Source organism: Channa argus, chromosome 23, assembly GCF_033026475.1.
Source record: "Channa argus isolate prfri chromosome 23, Channa argus male v1.0, whole genome shotgun sequence".
NCBI lineage: Eukaryota > Metazoa > Chordata > Actinopteri > Anabantiformes > Channidae > Channa > Channa argus.
This window is the reverse complement of record NC_090219.1, coordinates 2,847,771-2,866,725: the sequence shown is the minus strand read 5'-3', so window position 1 is coordinate 2,866,725 and position 18,955 is coordinate 2,847,771. Positions and strand designations below refer to the sequence as shown.

The 18,955-nt window shown below is 41.4% G+C and overlaps 1 protein-coding gene across 3 annotated transcripts in view; it reads left to right on the top strand.

Moving 5' to 3' along the window:
• Window positions 1-15,352: 15,352 nt before the first annotated feature.
• Window positions 15,353-18,955, top strand: part of LOC137108768 (fidgetin-like) — a 32,982-nt gene continuing 29,379 nt past the window's right edge. The window contains exons 1-2 of one of the 3 annotated variants that reach the window (XM_067493778.1): window positions 15,353-15,631; window positions 16,487-16,520. In XM_067493778.1, coding sequence (XP_067349879.1) covers window positions 15,512-15,631; window positions 16,487-16,520 — 154 coding nt within the window. In that variant the 5' untranslated portion in view covers window positions 15,353-15,511. Of the gene's footprint in view, window positions 15,636-15,666; window positions 16,390-16,486; window positions 16,521-18,955 lie in introns of those variants that run through there. The other 2 variants (XM_067493774.1, XM_067493775.1) reach the window with 2 other exon arrangements.

Genomic DNA, 18,955 nt, shown 5'->3' with positions numbered 1-18,955 from the left:
GGTTTATGGTTGATTTATCATCCCCCTAAATGCCATTTTAATTTAAGAAGATACAAACTTGACCCACATCACGCTGGATATATTAATTGAAAATAGACTTTTTTTAATTTCTGATTAAGGAAGATTTGTAGTAACTGAATTTGCATTAAATGTTATGTTGAGGAAAACAATATTGTTTTACTTTGAACATAAAGGGATTCAAACTTTTGCACCCAACTGTAACAGCTCACACTTTTTCACACACACACATGCACACACACACGCACGCACACACACACAGACTCACATTCCAGCCAGTTCATCACTTCCCCCTGTGGTATGAGGTGGGACTAGGGAAGCATGGAGTTATTCACTGTCTGCCTACTTGGTTCTAATAGTCTGGCACAGCGTGACTGACGCTGCCCCTCTCAGCCATGATTGAGTGTATTGATCCTGAGCTGCTGCTGCCGGGCGTACTCCCTAGACACCAGGCGGGTGGAGACCAACAATCAGATCCTTCACTAGGGGAAAAAGCCCTCCTCATCTGCCTTAATCATCCGATCGATGATTAGAGCGCCGGCCCACTCATGTCTTTCTCTCACTGACATAGACATCTCTGTCTCTGCTCGCTGTTTGTTATTTCATCCTCATTTCCTTCTCTTTATTTCAACCTTCATCCTGCTCTGTGATGTTTGACTGTTTAGTGCATGCATGCAGCCAAACCCAAAAATATTTTACAGCAAAAAGGCCTTCTGCTGTCTGTTCATTTTTAAGAATGAACGTGAAGAAGACAGGAAAGAAACTTGTTTAGAAGGAGAAAAGAGGGACTGAGTAATAGAGGCAGAGGGAATGAAAGACAAAGACTGGGTGTGTGTGTAATGGAATCTGACAATAGGAACTGTTGAATCACCAGCTGCTTTTTGGGGTTGGGATGCTTCCAAGCCTTTCTCCTAGCCCCTGCAACCCCTCCCTGTTGTCATCAGTAGCCAATGGTGCACTTCTCCCTCCTTCGTTCGCCGTTGATTGGGCAGCAAATTGCTCCCATCACCGGGCATTAGTCCAAGTCTCACCAGTCAAAGCTTTTAATCTGATCATTATCCCTGTGCTAAGCGGCAGCAGCACAGCTTCTGTTTGCTGAAGCAAGAGATTGTGGCTGATTGAGTGAGGTGGGCTCGGCTATAGAATTTCAGTCCCATCACCTTCGAGCCATTTAAAGGTGTGGATTATCAGAACTGGATCATGTGACCTCTGTCTGTGCACTCCTAGGGAGCGCTCCCGCTCCTCTCATTTGTTTTTCTCTTCTTCTTTAAATGAAGTTGTTTCCACTCCCAAGGTTACACTTGTAAATAGGTTCAACGTTTGCATCCCCTCATACAACACAATAGCAAATAGCAGCATTATTTTGCCATTGAACACAATTTCCTGACCATTTCACCATCTTCCACTCTCATCCCATCATGTCCTTCAGTGTGGTAACCATCCCTACTGCTCAACATATACTTAGAGGATTTTATTCTTCACCTTTCAACAAATGGAACAAGGCTCCTCTTGCATGAAGCATCTACTGAATCAAGGGTTGCATAAGCAGTGAAGAGTAAGGGGTGAGCATTTTTCCAGAAAGCCTCAGAAACAGGTACAAGACAGACAGACAAAAAGAAGTGGAGGCTCTTTCTCTTGTGAGCCATCCACTTCACATCCTCAAGCAGCCTACAGCCTCATTGAATTTTGTCACATTTCAGTAAAACTTTTCAAGGCTGCTGCTCTGCCCACCAGCGACATGAAGTCCAGTGCAATGTCTGCAAATGAAGTCCTTCAGAGAGCTGTGAAAAGTTCTCCGAGCCAGCACATGATCTGGTTCTTGTTGCTTTTGTGTGCGAATATATGGTAAACACCTACAATATATAATTCACCCTAACTGCTAATGAGTCTTTCCACTGCACGCTGAGCACAACAGAGTCTAGCACATGATTACTGCAGCCCGCGGCTTCTAAGTGCTCACTTTCAATTACCTTCTATTAGGAATTCCAGCATCAACTGCCCCTCACAGAGAACCCACTCCTGCTGCTCCTGCCCACCCACTAACCTACACACACTCAATCCAGCACCTGAATGGGCCAAGAGCCCACAAAACATGCCAGCCAGAGCAACAATGCGTGATGTAAGTTTTGAGAGTGTTGAGAGGCTCTTCACGCAGAGAATCAGTCCGCACCATCTCTCGAGATGTAAGAGTGGGTGGGGAGAAGACGCAGAAACAAAATGACTGTTTTTAGAAGATCCACTTCTTCCTGATGAAGCAAATCCCCCCCCCCCCCCCCCCAAATAAAATGCTCCCTCCCTTGGTTGGAAATGGCTCTTGTGAATATAGAGGATAACTAACACTAGAGATGGGTAGTTATTGTTCAAGTGGCTTTCTCTAACTTGCAAAGAGCCCCTCAAATCTGTGTGGAGGGCTTTTCTTTAATATAAATCCTGGAGTGCTACCTCAAAGTAAATGAAGTAAAGAAATTAGAAGCAAAATTAGACAATATAAGCATTTGCCGAGTGTTAAAAGTTAATCCAGCACTTACAGGAAGCATCAACATAGAACGTATAGTTTTGTTTTCGATAATAAACTACTTTTTAGTTTGTTGGCGGTGGTTCAAAGCCAAAGAAAGAAGCAGGACAAAAATGGATCCCTCCTGAAAGTGACTAATGCATGACATCAGTCTTCACTAATGCCCGACTGACAGTCAGTCTATTTGGTGTGACACGGAACAACCACCCTGTTTGTTTCACTTCCCAATTCCAGAGAATTTGATGGAGAGTGTTGATTGTTGTGTCATTCCCATGACAAACAGGAGGCAGGGGAACCAATTAGTTGTGACGGCTTTTAACATTCCCCTCAAACCAGGAGGAGGCACAGAGGTTTGCACTAAGGTTTGGTCGAGTCTACCACCGGCTTAATTATAAAGAGGGGATGTTTTCCCAAGGCCAGTGCATGCAGACATATTACTAATTCATTCACCTGGCTTGAATACATTGAGTTTTGCATTCAGTGTGTTTTGGATTCATATATAGCCTTGTTGTTTTTACCAATGACCAAGCAGTTTGTGTATGCAACATTCTAGACAGGAAAATAAGACTGGCTACAAAAATTTGACATGCCTTTATTAGAAAATATAAAAATACAATAATTAAAATGTGTTTTATTATGAGAGACTCATCCTTTAGTTATAGCTCACTTAGTCCCCATCATCTTTCCTCACAAGACAACCCCCCCCCCGCTTCCCATGTCACCAAGTTTGTCACAGGATCAGTGACAAACCTGTCAGATAAAATTCATTTAAAAGTGAAGGTAATGTAACAAACAATGCTACTATTTACAGGTTAGTAAGTTACAATGAACACTGTGTGCATGTTATGTTTATTTATTACCACTGGCTTTTCTGGGCGCATTATACTGCATTTTTAATATAAACCCTATTTCCAGAACAGTTGGGATCTTTTTGTAAAATGCAATAAAAACTATTTGTAATTTGTTAATTATCTTAAAAGCTTATTTATCTGACCAAAGTCCAAAAAAAGATTTTCAGTATTTTTGCTGTTTAACTTAGTTAACAGTTAATTAATTTCTATACACCTAAAACACATAAGATTTTTGGTTAAACTCACAGTTTAGTCACAAACGGTTATTTAATTTTACATTTCTTAGTCCAGTTCTTCATTTGACACGAACCTCCAGCTGCTATTCCTGAAGTCATTTTATATCAGAGACAGTACAAAACATGCAAGGCTGCTCTTTATACTGGTAAATTTGACTGGGGTTCATCACTAACTAGTTAGCATTGTTGAAACAAAAATGAAACAACTAATGATATAACATGTAATATTCTGTTATATAATCTAGAGCCTGGAAAAGTGTCATTACTTGATTCATTCAATTCTGAATTTCAAGTGAAAAGACCCCAACTCATGATCATATGAGTATCAAACATATCATATTAATATTATTATTATAAACTGTAAACTTACACGTTTACACTGAGTAAACAAGAAAAGCTTAGTTGTTACCATCAAATTTGTGTGTGGTTGTTCACCTAATTAATTACTTAACTAAATTTTATATAAATTAAATATTGTCACATAGATGGAGCGTTGAAGACAGATCCACTTGCTTTGATTTACAGTGACTCAAATTGGTGTAACTCCACAGCTTAAAGCAAATTATTTATTTTGTTTACATAGAAACACCAGAATGGAACAAAATAGCCTAGAAAAGAAGTGCATCACCTTTATTTGCAACAGTCTTACAGTGTTTCATTTTTTGGTCTTTAACAAATTGTCTACTGAGCTTCTGCTGACTTGTTGGACTTGGTAAATGGTTCAATACATATGGCAGCTGTAAGTTTTTTGGGCCAGCTTGATGAATTCAATGGATAGTGAAAAGGCCTTTGGGCAGCATGTGTTGGCCCTCCCTATCTCATGCTTTCTGTCTTTGTTTCTTTCTCTCTGACTTACTCTGTGCACCTATTGATTATAAGAACTTCCTCTCAACATTCGGATATATTACCTCTCCTCCTCAGTGTGTCTTCGTTGCTCTGACTGTTGGAGGTTCTCCAACACTCTCCAAACAGGTCTGATCCTTAACAAAGGTGAGGTGCAGGAGCTCATTGTGTTCCAGCACAGCAGAGGTGAACAGAGAAAGGTCTGTGTTCCTGGCACACGATTCCTTCAGTGCGCTGTCACGTCTCTTCAACTCTCTCCTTCTCTGATGTTACCTGACAGGTGAGGGTGTGTGTGTAGGTGTGAGTGTATGTTTTTTCATGCATTCTGCAGTTTGGGGTGGTGGTGGTGGTGGTGGTGGTGAGGAGGTAGTGAGGAATGGAGGGAGGACACACAACAGGATATCTAGCAGATAGGTTTGAATTGGAGGGGATGCGCGGTAAAGGAAGCTAGGAAGAAAAGAAGTGGGAGCTAGGTAAGTAGGAGACGAGAGGCAGCTGGGCATATATATATGTGCATTGTGAATATATGTGTGTCTGCAAATATGTGGGCATCTGTGTGTGTCTATCGATTTGTTCGTGTGTGTGTGCCATGGACAGGGAGGGTGTGTTATGGCAGTGCCTTCAGGCTCCTCCAGGCGTAAGAATCAGTGAGCAGGTGGAGCGCACCGGCAGCGCTGTCTTCTGACGAGTCCCCACCGTCTCCTGTTTTGTCAGGACCCCTGGAGCGAAGACTGGAGAGAGTGAGTGTGTGTGTGTGTGTATGTGTGTGCGTGTCTCTATGTGTGTTGAGCGGTTGTGATGCACTGTGATCATTAGGATTCACAATGGCTTTGACAGGGGGGCTCTGGAGCAGTGGACACAGCATATGCCCAGGGAGATAACTGGTTGGCTGACTGCTTCTTACTGACTGGCTGCTACGCTAACTGCATTCAGTCTGCTAATAAATCCAAATCCTTTAATTCAAACAGACTTCACTCTAGATATATGACCTGCTCTCTAGCTGACTCGTCTGTATTGCATCAGACAGGACCACAAGTCTGAATTATTTGTTTGCTCTGAAGTTGTGATTAATTTTGCAGTAGTCTTGCCTCCATTCAAGTGAATTCAAAGCAGCAGAGGGAGAACATGTTGATTTTGTAGTGTCAACATTTGGAACTGCTGTTTCAAAATCAAGCTTATCTGTTGCAACATTCTGGAGCTAGATAACACACCCGTTTCCCTACAAGCATCATTTGTTGTTACATGCAAGCTCTTTGAGTGAGGAAGACTTAAATGTGTGTGTGTGACTAACCTAAGTGTGTAAGTGGCTCAGGTGGTAAAGAAAGGACGTCCTAATAATAGCCCCCTGTCTCCACACTGGTCCACAGGCTGTAGCCGTATCGATTCTAACTCTCCATCTTCTGCGTTGCCCGGCATCGTCACAGACTGGATACCGAGGGTTTCGTTTGGAATCTTGTGTAGGGCAGGGCGGCGGTTCCTCTGGCCTGAGCACGCTAAAGCCGAACGCCCAGGGGGGAAGCAGCAGTGGTTTTTAATTGTTTGTAGTGTTAGTTGGCCATGCTGGAGGCGAGTTCTCCTGGGACAGGCCTCCAGCCTGGGTCCTGACCTCAGTGCATACACACAAACACCAATGACAAAACACAGGTACACTGAAGCAACAGTGCCTGAATGCATACAAACACAACTGCATGTACATGTCTGGAAGTTCATAGTTTATAATGAGAAACCCAATTAAGATTAATGCTTTAGGTTTGGAAAACTCTTCTTAATTTCGGAGTGATTTTACTGTAACTAAATACTATTTTGATTGTTTAGCATGAAGGAACTAAAATATCCAATAAAGGTGCTTTGATTCTTGCATAAGTGCTTTTTAATTGTTTGCAAGACTGTAATCTGTTGCAACAGTGAGAAACCGAATGCACTAAAGAAAATCTAAAATCTTCTCTGCAAGTGCTTGTTTTATCCTTTGATCTACAGTACATTAAAGCAATACTGTGGGTTTGAAAAACCATTAGATGGCCTTTTGGAGGCCAGCAGGTCTCTTTTAAAAGCACAGTGGACCTCTGTACAGATCAGGTTAGAAACTTAGTTAAAGGCACAATAACACATAGTCTCAAATTAGTCTTAAATGGTGTTAGCCCTCAGATAAGACCATCAACTCATGACCTGTGCTGCTGTGGTCCAATTACACCTACGGCTTTTTCCTGTTTTCAGCTGTTTGGAGCAAGATGGCAAGTTTTCTGATTCAGCTGAGAGTTTAAATATTCACATGCTGTGTCTTTTGTCGTTCTGCCTGCCTGTCTTATCCGTCTGTCTGTTTGTCTATCTGTCTGTCGGTCTGTCTGTCTGTCTGTCTGTCAGGGTGGCAGGTCTTGTTGAATAGAGAGTGGGTCATCTCCCTGACAGAGCTCAACTGGTAGTTATGGCAGCCTCGCCACGGCTGGCTGGCTCCGCACAGTCACCGAGAGACAGGGGATCATCAAGTCTGTCCTCGTGCTCCACCATACACACATCTTTGTTGCACACATTCATGCACTCACTCTCACAGACACGCAACATGCACCTATAATGATAGAAAAGTTGTAAGATCATTACAGCAGATAAGGACATATCTGTCCAATTTTAACTATATTTTTATACTGAAATAAACATTTTGAGTTGAACTGAAGTTGAATTTAAAATATTTGTTGTTAAATATACTTAATTATCTCCATAATCCTGGGAGTTTTTTTTTCCTTGTTGTATAGTTGTAAGTTGTACGTTGTATATATCTAAATTAGCTTTTCCCAGGCTGTGAGACGTTTTGCTGGTGACTAATAATGTTGGTACTGACAATTTGATAAATTCATATCTGCTACACAGGTGTGTCACTTTGTTGTGCCATTTTCTCCAAATCTCATTAAAATGCAGTTTAGAAATACAGCCCAATGGGTGGATCCTTTACAGCCAAACCTGTCTTAAGATGCTCTGTGCAGAAATAGGTGCTTGAAACTAGTTAACTAACTTAATACATGCATCATACTGTCACTGTCGAATGAAATACAAAAGGACATTGTGTTTTGTCCTTGATGTTGAAAAAGACAAACAACTTCAGTCAAAAAATGTTTAAGCAGGCAATGTGGGGATGTTTTAAAACAGAAAAAAGTTTGTTTTATAAGTGTTTGTGATCTTCTCCACTTAGTGGCCATCCGAACAGTGTGGCCCAGTAGACTGAAACTTAGACACGATCACTTTTGAAATGTTATATGCCAAGTAGCTCCAGAATTGCAAATTATATTTGCATTTTGTTACCTAAAAATAGGATAAATTCTGAATCTAGTTCAGGTTTAATATATATCGATTGCCCAGAACAAGCAGAATTAACAATATGGGAAAGTACAGGTCCCAATCTAATACCCTCTAACTCTACCAGTGATTATTCCACAAAGCCAACAATGTTTTAATCTTCTTCACCATTTAATGTCCCATTTAAATGTTCTGCAGCCTTCAAATATGAATCATGAATATTTGCACCTGGGGGTTGGCCAGCACAGTCTATTAGAATACACCACTACCCTAGCAGGGGACCACTTTGTGCATCCCTCTAAAATGTATCATATCTCCACTGTAGAGAGGGAGACATGACTTCATGTGTCTTGTGATGCAAGTATTATTACAATTCATGAAATTCAAACACTTATGGCAGAGCCCTTAATTTGAACCATAACCCGTTGGGGAGAGATTTACAGCTGAGTTAAGGGCGATCACACCATTAAAGGACTTGGGAGGAAGACAGAGAGAGACTGCGAGGGATACTGCAACTGGTTAGAGTTGGAGGTCGGCAACAGCAGCAGCAGCAGCTGTTTGAATTTCTTCATGTATAAGTGCAGCAATTAATATTTTTGCTTCCCACTCTGAGGACACATTCGCCAATATTTCCTATAGAATTAAAGGGGGAATAGTGGAGTTCTGAAGGTTCAGTAGTTAAAACATGACCCTTGCCTTCTGTGTTGGCTCCGTCTCTGTCTACATAGAAAACGCTGAATTTTGCATGAGCGCCTGAGCATATAGCAACTGGAACCCTATAGCGTTGTTTACTGATACTTCCTTGAGGCATCTCACTCTGCACAGCCCATTGTGATGAGAGCACGAGCAGCTGAGACCTGTCTCCTGTCGGTGCTGCGTGATGGTCTTGTTATACAGCAAAGCATGAAGAAACAACTGGGAGAGGTCACGACACGCAGACGCACTCCTCTGCTTCAAAATGACCAATCAGGAAGTCTGCTCCCAGCCAATGTTCTTTTCTCTGGTAGGACTGTCACAGATTGACATGTGACTTGCAGCAGAAATTGTCTGGGTTAGTCCTCAATACTGAAACAACATGCATTTCCATATTCTCAGGAAATCAGAATCAGATATGCTGTGACAAATAGAAACATTTAAAGCATATTTAGTTTAAGTAAACACCCTCATGACTTTTGTCACTTACTCCCACAATAAATCTCAGTCAGACTGTATCGGTTTGTTAAAAATGATACTTTAGCCTAGAAACCACATGCAGGGGGAAAAGCTACCTTAGCCATCAATTTGACAACACAAGCACAGTATTAAGAAACGCAGGGAAAAAAGCCCCAACACAACCAAATGATGAAAGGTGCTGCAAAAAGCTACAACACAATGGAAATGGCTCTGGGAGAAACTAAAAATACATTTAAAAATCTCAATGTCCCTCACGTTTTAGTGTCCCCCGGAAACATTGCTATGCTATGGTCTACAACAGGAGAAACTAAAACGTGACATTTAGATTTGTAAATGCATTTTTAGTTGCTCGCAGAACCATTTCCATTGTGTTGTTTTTTTGTTCTTACAGCAAGGAATCTTCTTATATGTTGTAATTTGAGGCAAAAAAGGTTTTTAAATGCACAACTTTAGGGCATCAAACTTTGGAAGGAAATATCGCTGTGTTCCTGCTTGGTTGTTTATTGAGTCTGGGTCACAGACTCCTTTAACTGAACCTCTCCATGCAAATCCACCTAAAAAAATTACACACTGTAGCTTTACTGTTACTTGACTTGACAGGTTGTTGCAGAAATACAAATACTTTAGGGCTAAATAATGATTGCAAACACAACATGAACAGTGAAAGCCACAGATCAGCACACCAGCAAAAGAAAATTTTAGTTAGTTTGAACTCAGCTGACTGTAATCTTCTCCGAGTGTTTGCTATCATTTGTCACATGGCCACAGTGTTATGGGTTCAAACAGACATTTGCAATGGCTCAGTGCACTCCAACAGCCCAGTTTTCCATCTCCACTCTCCCCTGGCCCACTTTCATTATCCTCAAGGTATTCAAAGAGTAATGGCTTCTAGGGCCACAAACCTACTGGCCATTTCACATTCTCTGGACAGACTTTCATAGCTATTGTTTAGGAACTGCGCATGAGTATCTGCTGAGAGGAGACAGATTTGAACACCTAACTTCAGCTGTATTTGCTGACAACCCTCTGATCCCTTTTAAGCTGTACATCTGTTATAAATCTGATTCTCGGATAAGTAAATGATGTGATCTCTGCGGTGTCCCTTTGATGATTTAAATACACATTTGAAACTGTTGCTTTAAAATTGGTTTGACAGTTGAAAAGGACAGAAGATTTATTTTAAGTGCAGCCTTGATTCTCACGTTCTCGAAACATACAAGAAATCGTTCACATTGACTGACAAGCAGCAGGCAATATGACTAAGAAATCTTATAAAAATGACAGTGAAGCAATTTATTAAAACATGGCTTAGTTTGCACACTTAAAATCAGGTTCTCTGTGGTTTCTACAAACTAAAGAAGTGTCTTTACATGTAAACAACGTCTGAGAACCAGGCCATCTTTGCTCCGAGGAGCTGCTGTGGTGTAACTTCAGCTCCATTGAACATCACCCTTGACTGGCTTTGAGGTATCTGATTGAGTCCATCCATGTGGAGCACTATTGAATCAAAAGAGTAAACCTCAAGGACACGGTCCACCACACACACACACACACACACACACACACACCGACACAAACACACACATACACACATCTACTTTGGGGAAGCTTAGAAAATGCACCCAAAAACTCTATTGTACACACAGACAGAACACACATTTACATAAACACCTGCTTAAAAGCTTAATTTTCACTTTAGTCAATTAGATAATTTAAAGTGAGAAATTTAAATCTGTGGAGTATAAAGATAAACTGTCACACTTTATTGCTTTTGACTCAGAGGCTGTAATGAATTAGAGTAGCCAGTGATTTATCAGTTAATCCCAGCATGTGTAATCTGTTCCTCCACAATCCTGGTGAGATGTTTTTCCTCATAATTATATTGTTCCCGATTGTCAAGCGTGATGATTCACATCAGTGTTGGAAAGGCAAATTCTTGCATGGAGGAAGATTTGTTTCATTTCAAAGAGCCAGCAGAGAGAGAAGGTGAGAGAGGGAGCTGCTGAAAGATGGACTGGTCAGCAACAATAACCCTGCACTCACCACTGCAGGAGACTAGGTGGACTAGCGTAGACACAGCTACACCTCTCAAGTGGTTAATTAAACGAGTCCGAGCACGAAGCTAGAACACAATGCTTGGTTTACCATAAACAATGTGATTAAAGCAGCCATGGGCCAGCCAGAATGTAGAGTTGAAAAAAATAATAATAATCCCGATCACCATGGAGATGTGTGAAAGAGAAGTCTGAATGCAGATAGGGATGTCATTATTACTTTTTTGTTCATTATTTTCATAATGACTGTCATTATGCGCAGGCTCTGATTGAATTCCATTTTGTTAGTCGGGTTTGTGGCGAGCAGAATAATTATCACTTAAGTGATATTAAGATTCATGCTGAACATTTTCATGGTCAGAGCTGCTACATGTTTGGCCAAAGGACATCTTTGATAATAAAAAAAAAAAAGGAAAAAAAGGAAGTGGAATGTGTTTGAGCTGTAAGAATCAGTTCTGTTTAACAGACATTAATTTTATTAGCATGTTCAGCAACTTAACCAGTGTAAATTTTCAACATGAGTATCAATTTCATGCATTTTTTCTAATCGTATTGTATCAATTACATTATTGGTTGGGTATGATTAGATATTCAACAGCATGACGACCAACTTTCAACTGTTGATTAAAAACTGTAAAAAAATACTCTATAAACATAAGATAAAACATAAGTATGACAGAACCGTGTATAAAGTAGCCAAATTTTATTTTGACATTGTGTCATCACAGGATCCAAATACGTTTTCAATTCATTCCGATGCATAAGGTTTTAATAAGTGTGATCCAGTTCTGCATTGAAGCTATAAGGATCCTTTAAATACATGATCAAGTGTAAATGTTTGTCTTGTGTGAAAATCGTTCACACATGTTTGGAAGTCGGCTACAGAGAGTGACATCTTAACTTACTCGAGAGGCCTGATGCATGTTTTTTTACACAGATGTGTAAAAAAACACATCTGAATTCTTAATAAAGTCGAGTTAATATTACCTCAACTTTAATTGTTGCTGAAGTTTAAGATTAATGGGGAAAATGTGTCAATTATTATTATACTTTCACACCAATAGGCTCTAAGGGAAATGGTAAAAACATAAGAAATTCTTGCTGGATTGGGTTTATATGGGGATTGACCCTGCGTTCTTGTTAATACAGGTGACCATTTCTATTTGTATTGTCTGAGTTAATACAGATACATACATGTACTCACACAGCAAAGGAGCCTGTTTCAATGACTTTTCCCTCTCTCTGTGTCTCTCTCTGCCTCACGCAACAGCGGGCGGGCCTGTAGCCTACCAATGCGTTCAGTGAGGGGATTTGGCCAGGCTCTAATCAATCACTGACAGATTACCTCCAAAGCCACTTCCACAGCCATTAAAGCAGGACAAATGCAGAATTGCAACTGAACAAGTTGGAGTTTTTAAGCCAACACCAGGACTTCCTGGTTATTTGTCAAAGTCACTGCTGCTGAGTCGCATGAGTGGCTGCATGAGTGTGTCGGGCTCAGAGGCAAAGCCGGCCAGGCGTTCGCAATATGTGTGTGCGTGAGATTGTGTGTGTGTGTGTGTGTGTGTGTGTGTGTGCCAGGGAGAATGAGGGAGAAAGCAGGAGACAGTAACAGAGTGAGTAAGGTTTTGTTAGTGTGAGTGTTTTTATACAGTCAGGTATGTGTGTGTGTGTGTGTCCGTGCTGTCGGCTGCATCGCTCTCGGCCCACTGGAGCTTACAGTAAATCACATTCCCTTTATTGCCAAATTTAGCAGCTTATGCTCAATAGGCCCTGCTCAAATCTACGCCGTGTCCCATCAGGGCGTTAGTCTGGGCTCATAAAAGAGGATTGGCTACACACACACAAACACACACACACACACACACACTAGCCTCAGAGCAAAGACGAGTCATCCCCTTTTTCTACTTTCCAGCATTATTCCCCTTTTTGTTTATCTGAACAACTAGAAACAGTGTCTAATCTCTCCTTTTGCTCCCCCTGGATTTCCCCACCATCGTGCCCCATTCACTGGGGCTTTGTTTATATCAGAGTACTCTTGATAGAAGACACTAACAATTTGGATAGAACCATTTTCACAGCCTGTATTACCAAGGGAACATGGTCTATTCGAAATCTTCCACACAGTTTATAAAGACCGGACATTTTATCCTATAAGCATTCTTCTTTCCTCAAATTGATTTTGACATTTTTATGTCTTCCTAGACACGACGGGTTAAGTGCTGATAATTATTTGGAAGAGATGAATAAAAATAGGCAATGTGTCTAGATAAGGTGACATCAAAGCAGTGGGTTTGTGTTGCATGTTTCTCCTCTTATAGTGCGAATATGGAACATAGGCAGTAGAGGTTTGATTAGTGTGACGTTCAATGACTCCTTTGATTAGACTTTTATTGTGAAAAATGTCTTTTACACTTTGTGTTTCAATTATAGATGTGATTAAACAAAAAACAAATGAGGAATATCATTAAATTTAGTTGGTTTGTCTTCTTCCTTTTAACTTTTTTCTTATTTCATGTGCTTTGGGGGAATACACAAAAAAGCGTAGTGATGAAGTGATGAGGGCCAACACTGTAGTCCGCAGGCAGTGGAGTTGAAATTTAGCTGGTCATGTGACTCTGACTGCCCCCTCCCTCATGACCCCAAATAGAGAAGGAAGAAAAAAAAACACACCCCATACCAACACAGGAGGCAGGATTGTATTTGTAGGTGTGTGTGTGTGTATTTGTGTGTACTCCCCTTTGTGCACTGGGGGTTGTGTGTATGATTGTGTTTTCTTACACACACACACACACACACACCCCTCCTCCTATTCAATTAAGAGCTTAAGCTCATTAGTGGCAGACTTACATCATTACCTCTCCAATGGCTAATGAGTTAAAATCTATTTAGATTTATGTTGCCGTTAAATCTCCACCCTCCCCACACACACACGCGTGGCAATCACAAATCAGAAAAGGTGTTTTAGAAAATCATATCTGAAAGTGTCCTGCACAAGATTTTCCATATCAATGCGAGAGCCTTTTATAGCCACACTGCATATTCAACACACTTGAATTATACCTTTGCCATCAGTATGTAAATCAGAGAGGAGAAAGAGCAATGCTTGGTAACATGTCCGCAGACTATAATATAACACCAAAGCCTGTTTTCCTCAAACATCATTTAAAGCTTTTTTCTAAACTAATAATTACCCCTGCATGACAAAAAGAACACATCTCTACGAAGCTATTACACAGCGATTAGTCGGGTTTGGAATCAATTTTAATTACGCTAACAAATCCTTTATTGCATTGCAGGCTTGACAAATTTAATGAATTGATGGAATTGTAAAAAAAAGACAATTAATTATAGATAATTGAGAGTGAAAGGTGGAGTTGAAGCTGCAGGAATGTATAATCTGCTGCACAAGGGTCCAGTAAACTGGGAATAACTGCAGGTGTGAGGGAAACAGTCCACTTTTCTACATATGCTGCTCACTAGCTGAGACTCAAAGGCATCGTGTGTGATTGTGGAGGTGTGTGTGTGTCTGTGCATGTGTGTTGACGTCAAATGAGTTGACCTTCCAGATGTGTGTGAACAATTCCACATCTTCCTCTCAGATGACATTTTTGTTTACATTTTTCACCCCTTTATTAATCCCACCCTTGGATTTCATTTGACCACAGTAAGGACTTTTCGGAGCACCAACGTGTGGGGGTGACTGGGAACAATGCACTGACAGCTCTTCCATCTCTGATGTCTTGTTTAAATCTGCTCTCCCCGCTGATGCTTTGATAACATGCTAACTGGGACGGTTTCATTCTAATTAGGGCTTCAATTGCTAGTTCCATATTGCTGCTATAATTATCACTGGGAGGTTTGGTGGAGTCTTCAGGCGTGTTTGCAGCAAGACTTAAGGGGCAGATGAGGGGCAGGAGGATTTACCTCCACCTTCATTGTGCCTGTTCACTTCTCACACTTTAAAGTGCTAAAGTTGATCCTCATCTGTTGTGTGATTGCCTGAAAAACTGAATTTCTGCAGCTTGCATCTTTTGCATATTCTTTGCACGCACACTCACACACACATACACACACACAGTCCAAAGAGATCTTGCCTTCTGATGCTCTTTATTTTGATATGCATTAAAGAAAGGAGCTGGTTTAACGTTATTTTTTTTACTTTTTGACAACAATCTGATGGAAATCATTGTTTAGAAAACATCTCCCACAGACCACTCTCGTCCTTCTTTATCTCTGTGTCAGGAGCAGGATGAGTCTTCTGATAATCTTTCTCACCATTCGGACTCCCTGTGACCACTTTGCCAACCTCGCCATACAAACCAGACGCCCAGCATAACCTTATGGGAAATAATTGGAATTGACACACACACACACACACACACACACACACACACACACACACACACACGCTTCTCCCCATTGCACGCATGCGCAGTAGGGAGGGTACTGGTCAGTCTGAGAAGCAGCTGTTCAGGGCTGGTGAAATTCCAACATGGCAGTGGCTGTGGTCAGTGTTTTCTGCGTTAACTTGGGATGGTTTCAGCTCGCACGCAACCCGGTTTAACCTCGGCACCCCGTTCATCAGCAGAACCCCTCCCCGGGATCGATGCGACCCTAACCCCCCACCTGAGAGGTCGACCTGTCGCTAAAAAAACAGGTAAGGACGGATAGTCCGCGGATCCGCTGTGTCTGCAGTTAGACAGTGGTCAGAGCAGACAGCGCGTCTGTGGAGGAGCCGAGCTCCTAGCAGCCTCTGCACGCCGCTGATCTCCGAATAATGCATGTGCACTTTGTGATTTAACAAGTTTTCGGGAAACGATACCTGAGCGTGAATTGCTGTGTTCGTATTTTAATGTGATTTTCAGGGAGCGCACCTGCGCCACGGCTAAGACGCGTAGGCTGCACTATAGGCTGTGTGTGTGTGAGTGTGTGTGTCGGCTGTGCGGCACTCGCAAAATAGAAAACACACACACACACGCACACACAGAACTTGCACTCAAACGAAGGCTTTTCCAGCCTGTATCAGGCGGTTGCGGCGGTACGGTTACAACAAGTTGCCCTATGGCTGCGTTTGAAGAGCGGATCCAGTGTCACCGCAGCACGGATCTCCTAACAGCTGGGACATTTTAGGACGTTATCAACAAATTTAAGTTGACTCACACTCCAGGCATCATTTGCAAACAATCACCGAATCGCACCAGTTGATTTTTCTTCTACACCCCCTCCTTCTTCTCCTCCTCCTCCTCCCTGCACCGCTGCCTGTCATCCCGGGCTCCACTTTCTAATGAGATGCATGTAGGTTAGATGCCTCTCCTATTGAGTTGCTCGCTCCAAGACTTGAAGGGCCCACCTTTCACAAGGCTTGAAATCCGAGCCTTGCTGGTCTCAAAAGAAAACAAGTGTCTTGTAATGTAAATCTTTTTTTCTTTTTATTTAGAGGGAATGCTTCCGCCTTTTTTCTCCACAAATTAATTCCAATGCTCTCATGTCCTCTCCCTTTCCCTGTTCCAGCACGACATGATCAGCAGCAGCAGCGTCTATGGTAGGTTTTTCTTTCTTTTTATTTTCTCTTTTATCAACTTCTGCACTTTGTCGCTTTTTATTAATGCATCGGAAGGTGTAAAATGCACTGTTGAGTTTCAGTTGAGTGGCGATGGGAAATAGTCTGCATGCTGCAAAATAACAATTCCCTGCAAGTGACCATCAGGTTGTGTCTTTTAAATATGTTTTTACACGAGAATTTTAAATAATTGTTGCTGTCTTTTTAAGCTTTATTTTTGTTTTGTTTATTGTGTTCTATTTTTATTCATATTGCACAAAGACACACACAACCGCCACATTATCTGCTTATTAATGTTTGTTAAATTACACATGGCTTAATTTTCAGCCATAATTACATTTTTCTAGATGCTGAATTAGAAATCATTTTAGGAATATTTTTAATAATGCAACCTGAAGATTAATAACACAGATGGACATTTTTTGCAGTCACACCAGCTTTTATTTTTGACTGAAAAATAGAAAATTTGAGTCACAAGTGTTTTAATGAAACAAGTAGCAGGTGAGTCAGTGAGGCCTCAATCACTGCAAAGTCAAACTGAATATTTATTAGTAATTGTATGCATTAGTCATATTCTCTTTCATATTAATTACATTAAAGGTGATAATTATCAAAATTATACTATGAGGGATTTATACCAGGATTAAACCGCATTAATGACTTGCAGCACAAATTTATACATTTATATTTTAGGAGATTTAAAATGGGACATGGGTGAGTTGAACATTGCAGAGCCTCATTGCAGGAAATATGTTCTACATTCACTGTAGAACAATGGCGAATTGTTGAATTTGAAAATCTCACCCTGTTACAAGTGCAGCGGATAGTTTTCGAATGAATAATCGCACTCAGTGCCACAATGTGCTGTCTGTACACGCGCAGGCTGAAGTTCCATGATTGCACGTTCTCGGTTTTTGTAGCAGTTATTAGTGAGGACTCAACCTTTCACCTTTGACCTCTGGCAGTACTCTTTCACACACTCACACACACATACAAAGTTAAGTTGCTTGATGTCATGTGCTGTTTCTGCATTTCTCAACTTGATGTATTGTGAGTATGTGTGTGTTTGTGTTTATGTGTGGGTTTTACCCATTCAACACGTGAGTTTACTACCTTGCATGCTCGTTTGTGTTTATAGGTGTGAGTGTATGTCTGTATTTGCAAACTGTATTAAATACATAGGGTGAAAGATGTTGCACATATAAACGGATCCTTTTCTTTTTATTGTCATTTGACAGAAATTTGACTGGACATGTGATTCTGCTTTGTAAAATTAGAATTTCCTTTAGATACTCAAGGATGAGTGAAGCCATCTCATGCAGTTGTTAGCCGGTTTAATTGCTGTTTTTTGTTAAGTAAAGGAATTAATTTCTGCAGGAGGGGCTGATGTGGTGTAATGAGTTTTTAAATGCAAGTGTGTGTGTCTGTGTGTGTGTGTGTGTGTGTGTGTGTGTGTAAGGGATGAGGAAGCCCAGGAGCAAACGTGCACACATTGGTTGTGTGTGTAATGTAAATAATGTCGATTCTCCGTGGTTTGTTTATTCCTCTAAGTCTATTTGTTTGCTACAGTCCCCGGCTTAAGATCCGTCCCTCTGCATCCTCTGTCTGCGCGTGTTGCAGTGACAGTAGCAATAATCCCCCTCATTATACACATAACGTATCGCTTCACATCTCTGGCAGCCCCCCGGTACAGCTAATAGGGACACAGAGAGGAGAGATAACAGGAATTGAAGAAAAACTGCTTTACAAACAGGCGGCCCTTTACTCTGCCTTTATTTATCTAAATACGGACTTTTCCCTTAAATGAATAGAGAGAGCCTGTGTGCAGTGAGGGTGGCTAAGCTACTCCCAGTGGGGCCGTATAAATAAATTATCCTGACACTTTCTATCAGTCTGTAATGTTTACCATTAAAAGCTGTTTTACCGTCCTGGAGCCACCGGCGTGCGATCTAGCCCGCCCCGTGGGACTTCTGCCAGATGTAAGGCGATGTGGGGGAAATATTGTGCTTTTCAGCCACACAGAGAAAGAGAGGGAGAGACATTTGTTAGTCTGTGCCGCGTCCCTATCAGTGGATTTCTCCTGTCTGCCTGTCCTGACAAAGGGCCTCTTCAAACGAGATCCAGGCAGGGTTGTCATCTTTTAGCAAATATGTTAAGTGTTATCTTTTGTGCTCTCGGCTCGCCAAGCAGAGCTGGACCCCATGGGAGCCCGGCGCATGCAAATAGAACAAATCCCTCTCGGACCTGTCTGTCTGTTTCACTCTCTCCATCTCTCTCTTCCTCTGTCTTCTCATCTTTCTCCCCCCCTTTCGCTTCTCCACGTTTGCTCGACAGTGCGTCAGCCTGTCTTGTCTCCTTGCTCTCTCATCTATTTCACTCTTTGTCCACTTATTTCCCCTCCTCTCTCTCTCTCTCTC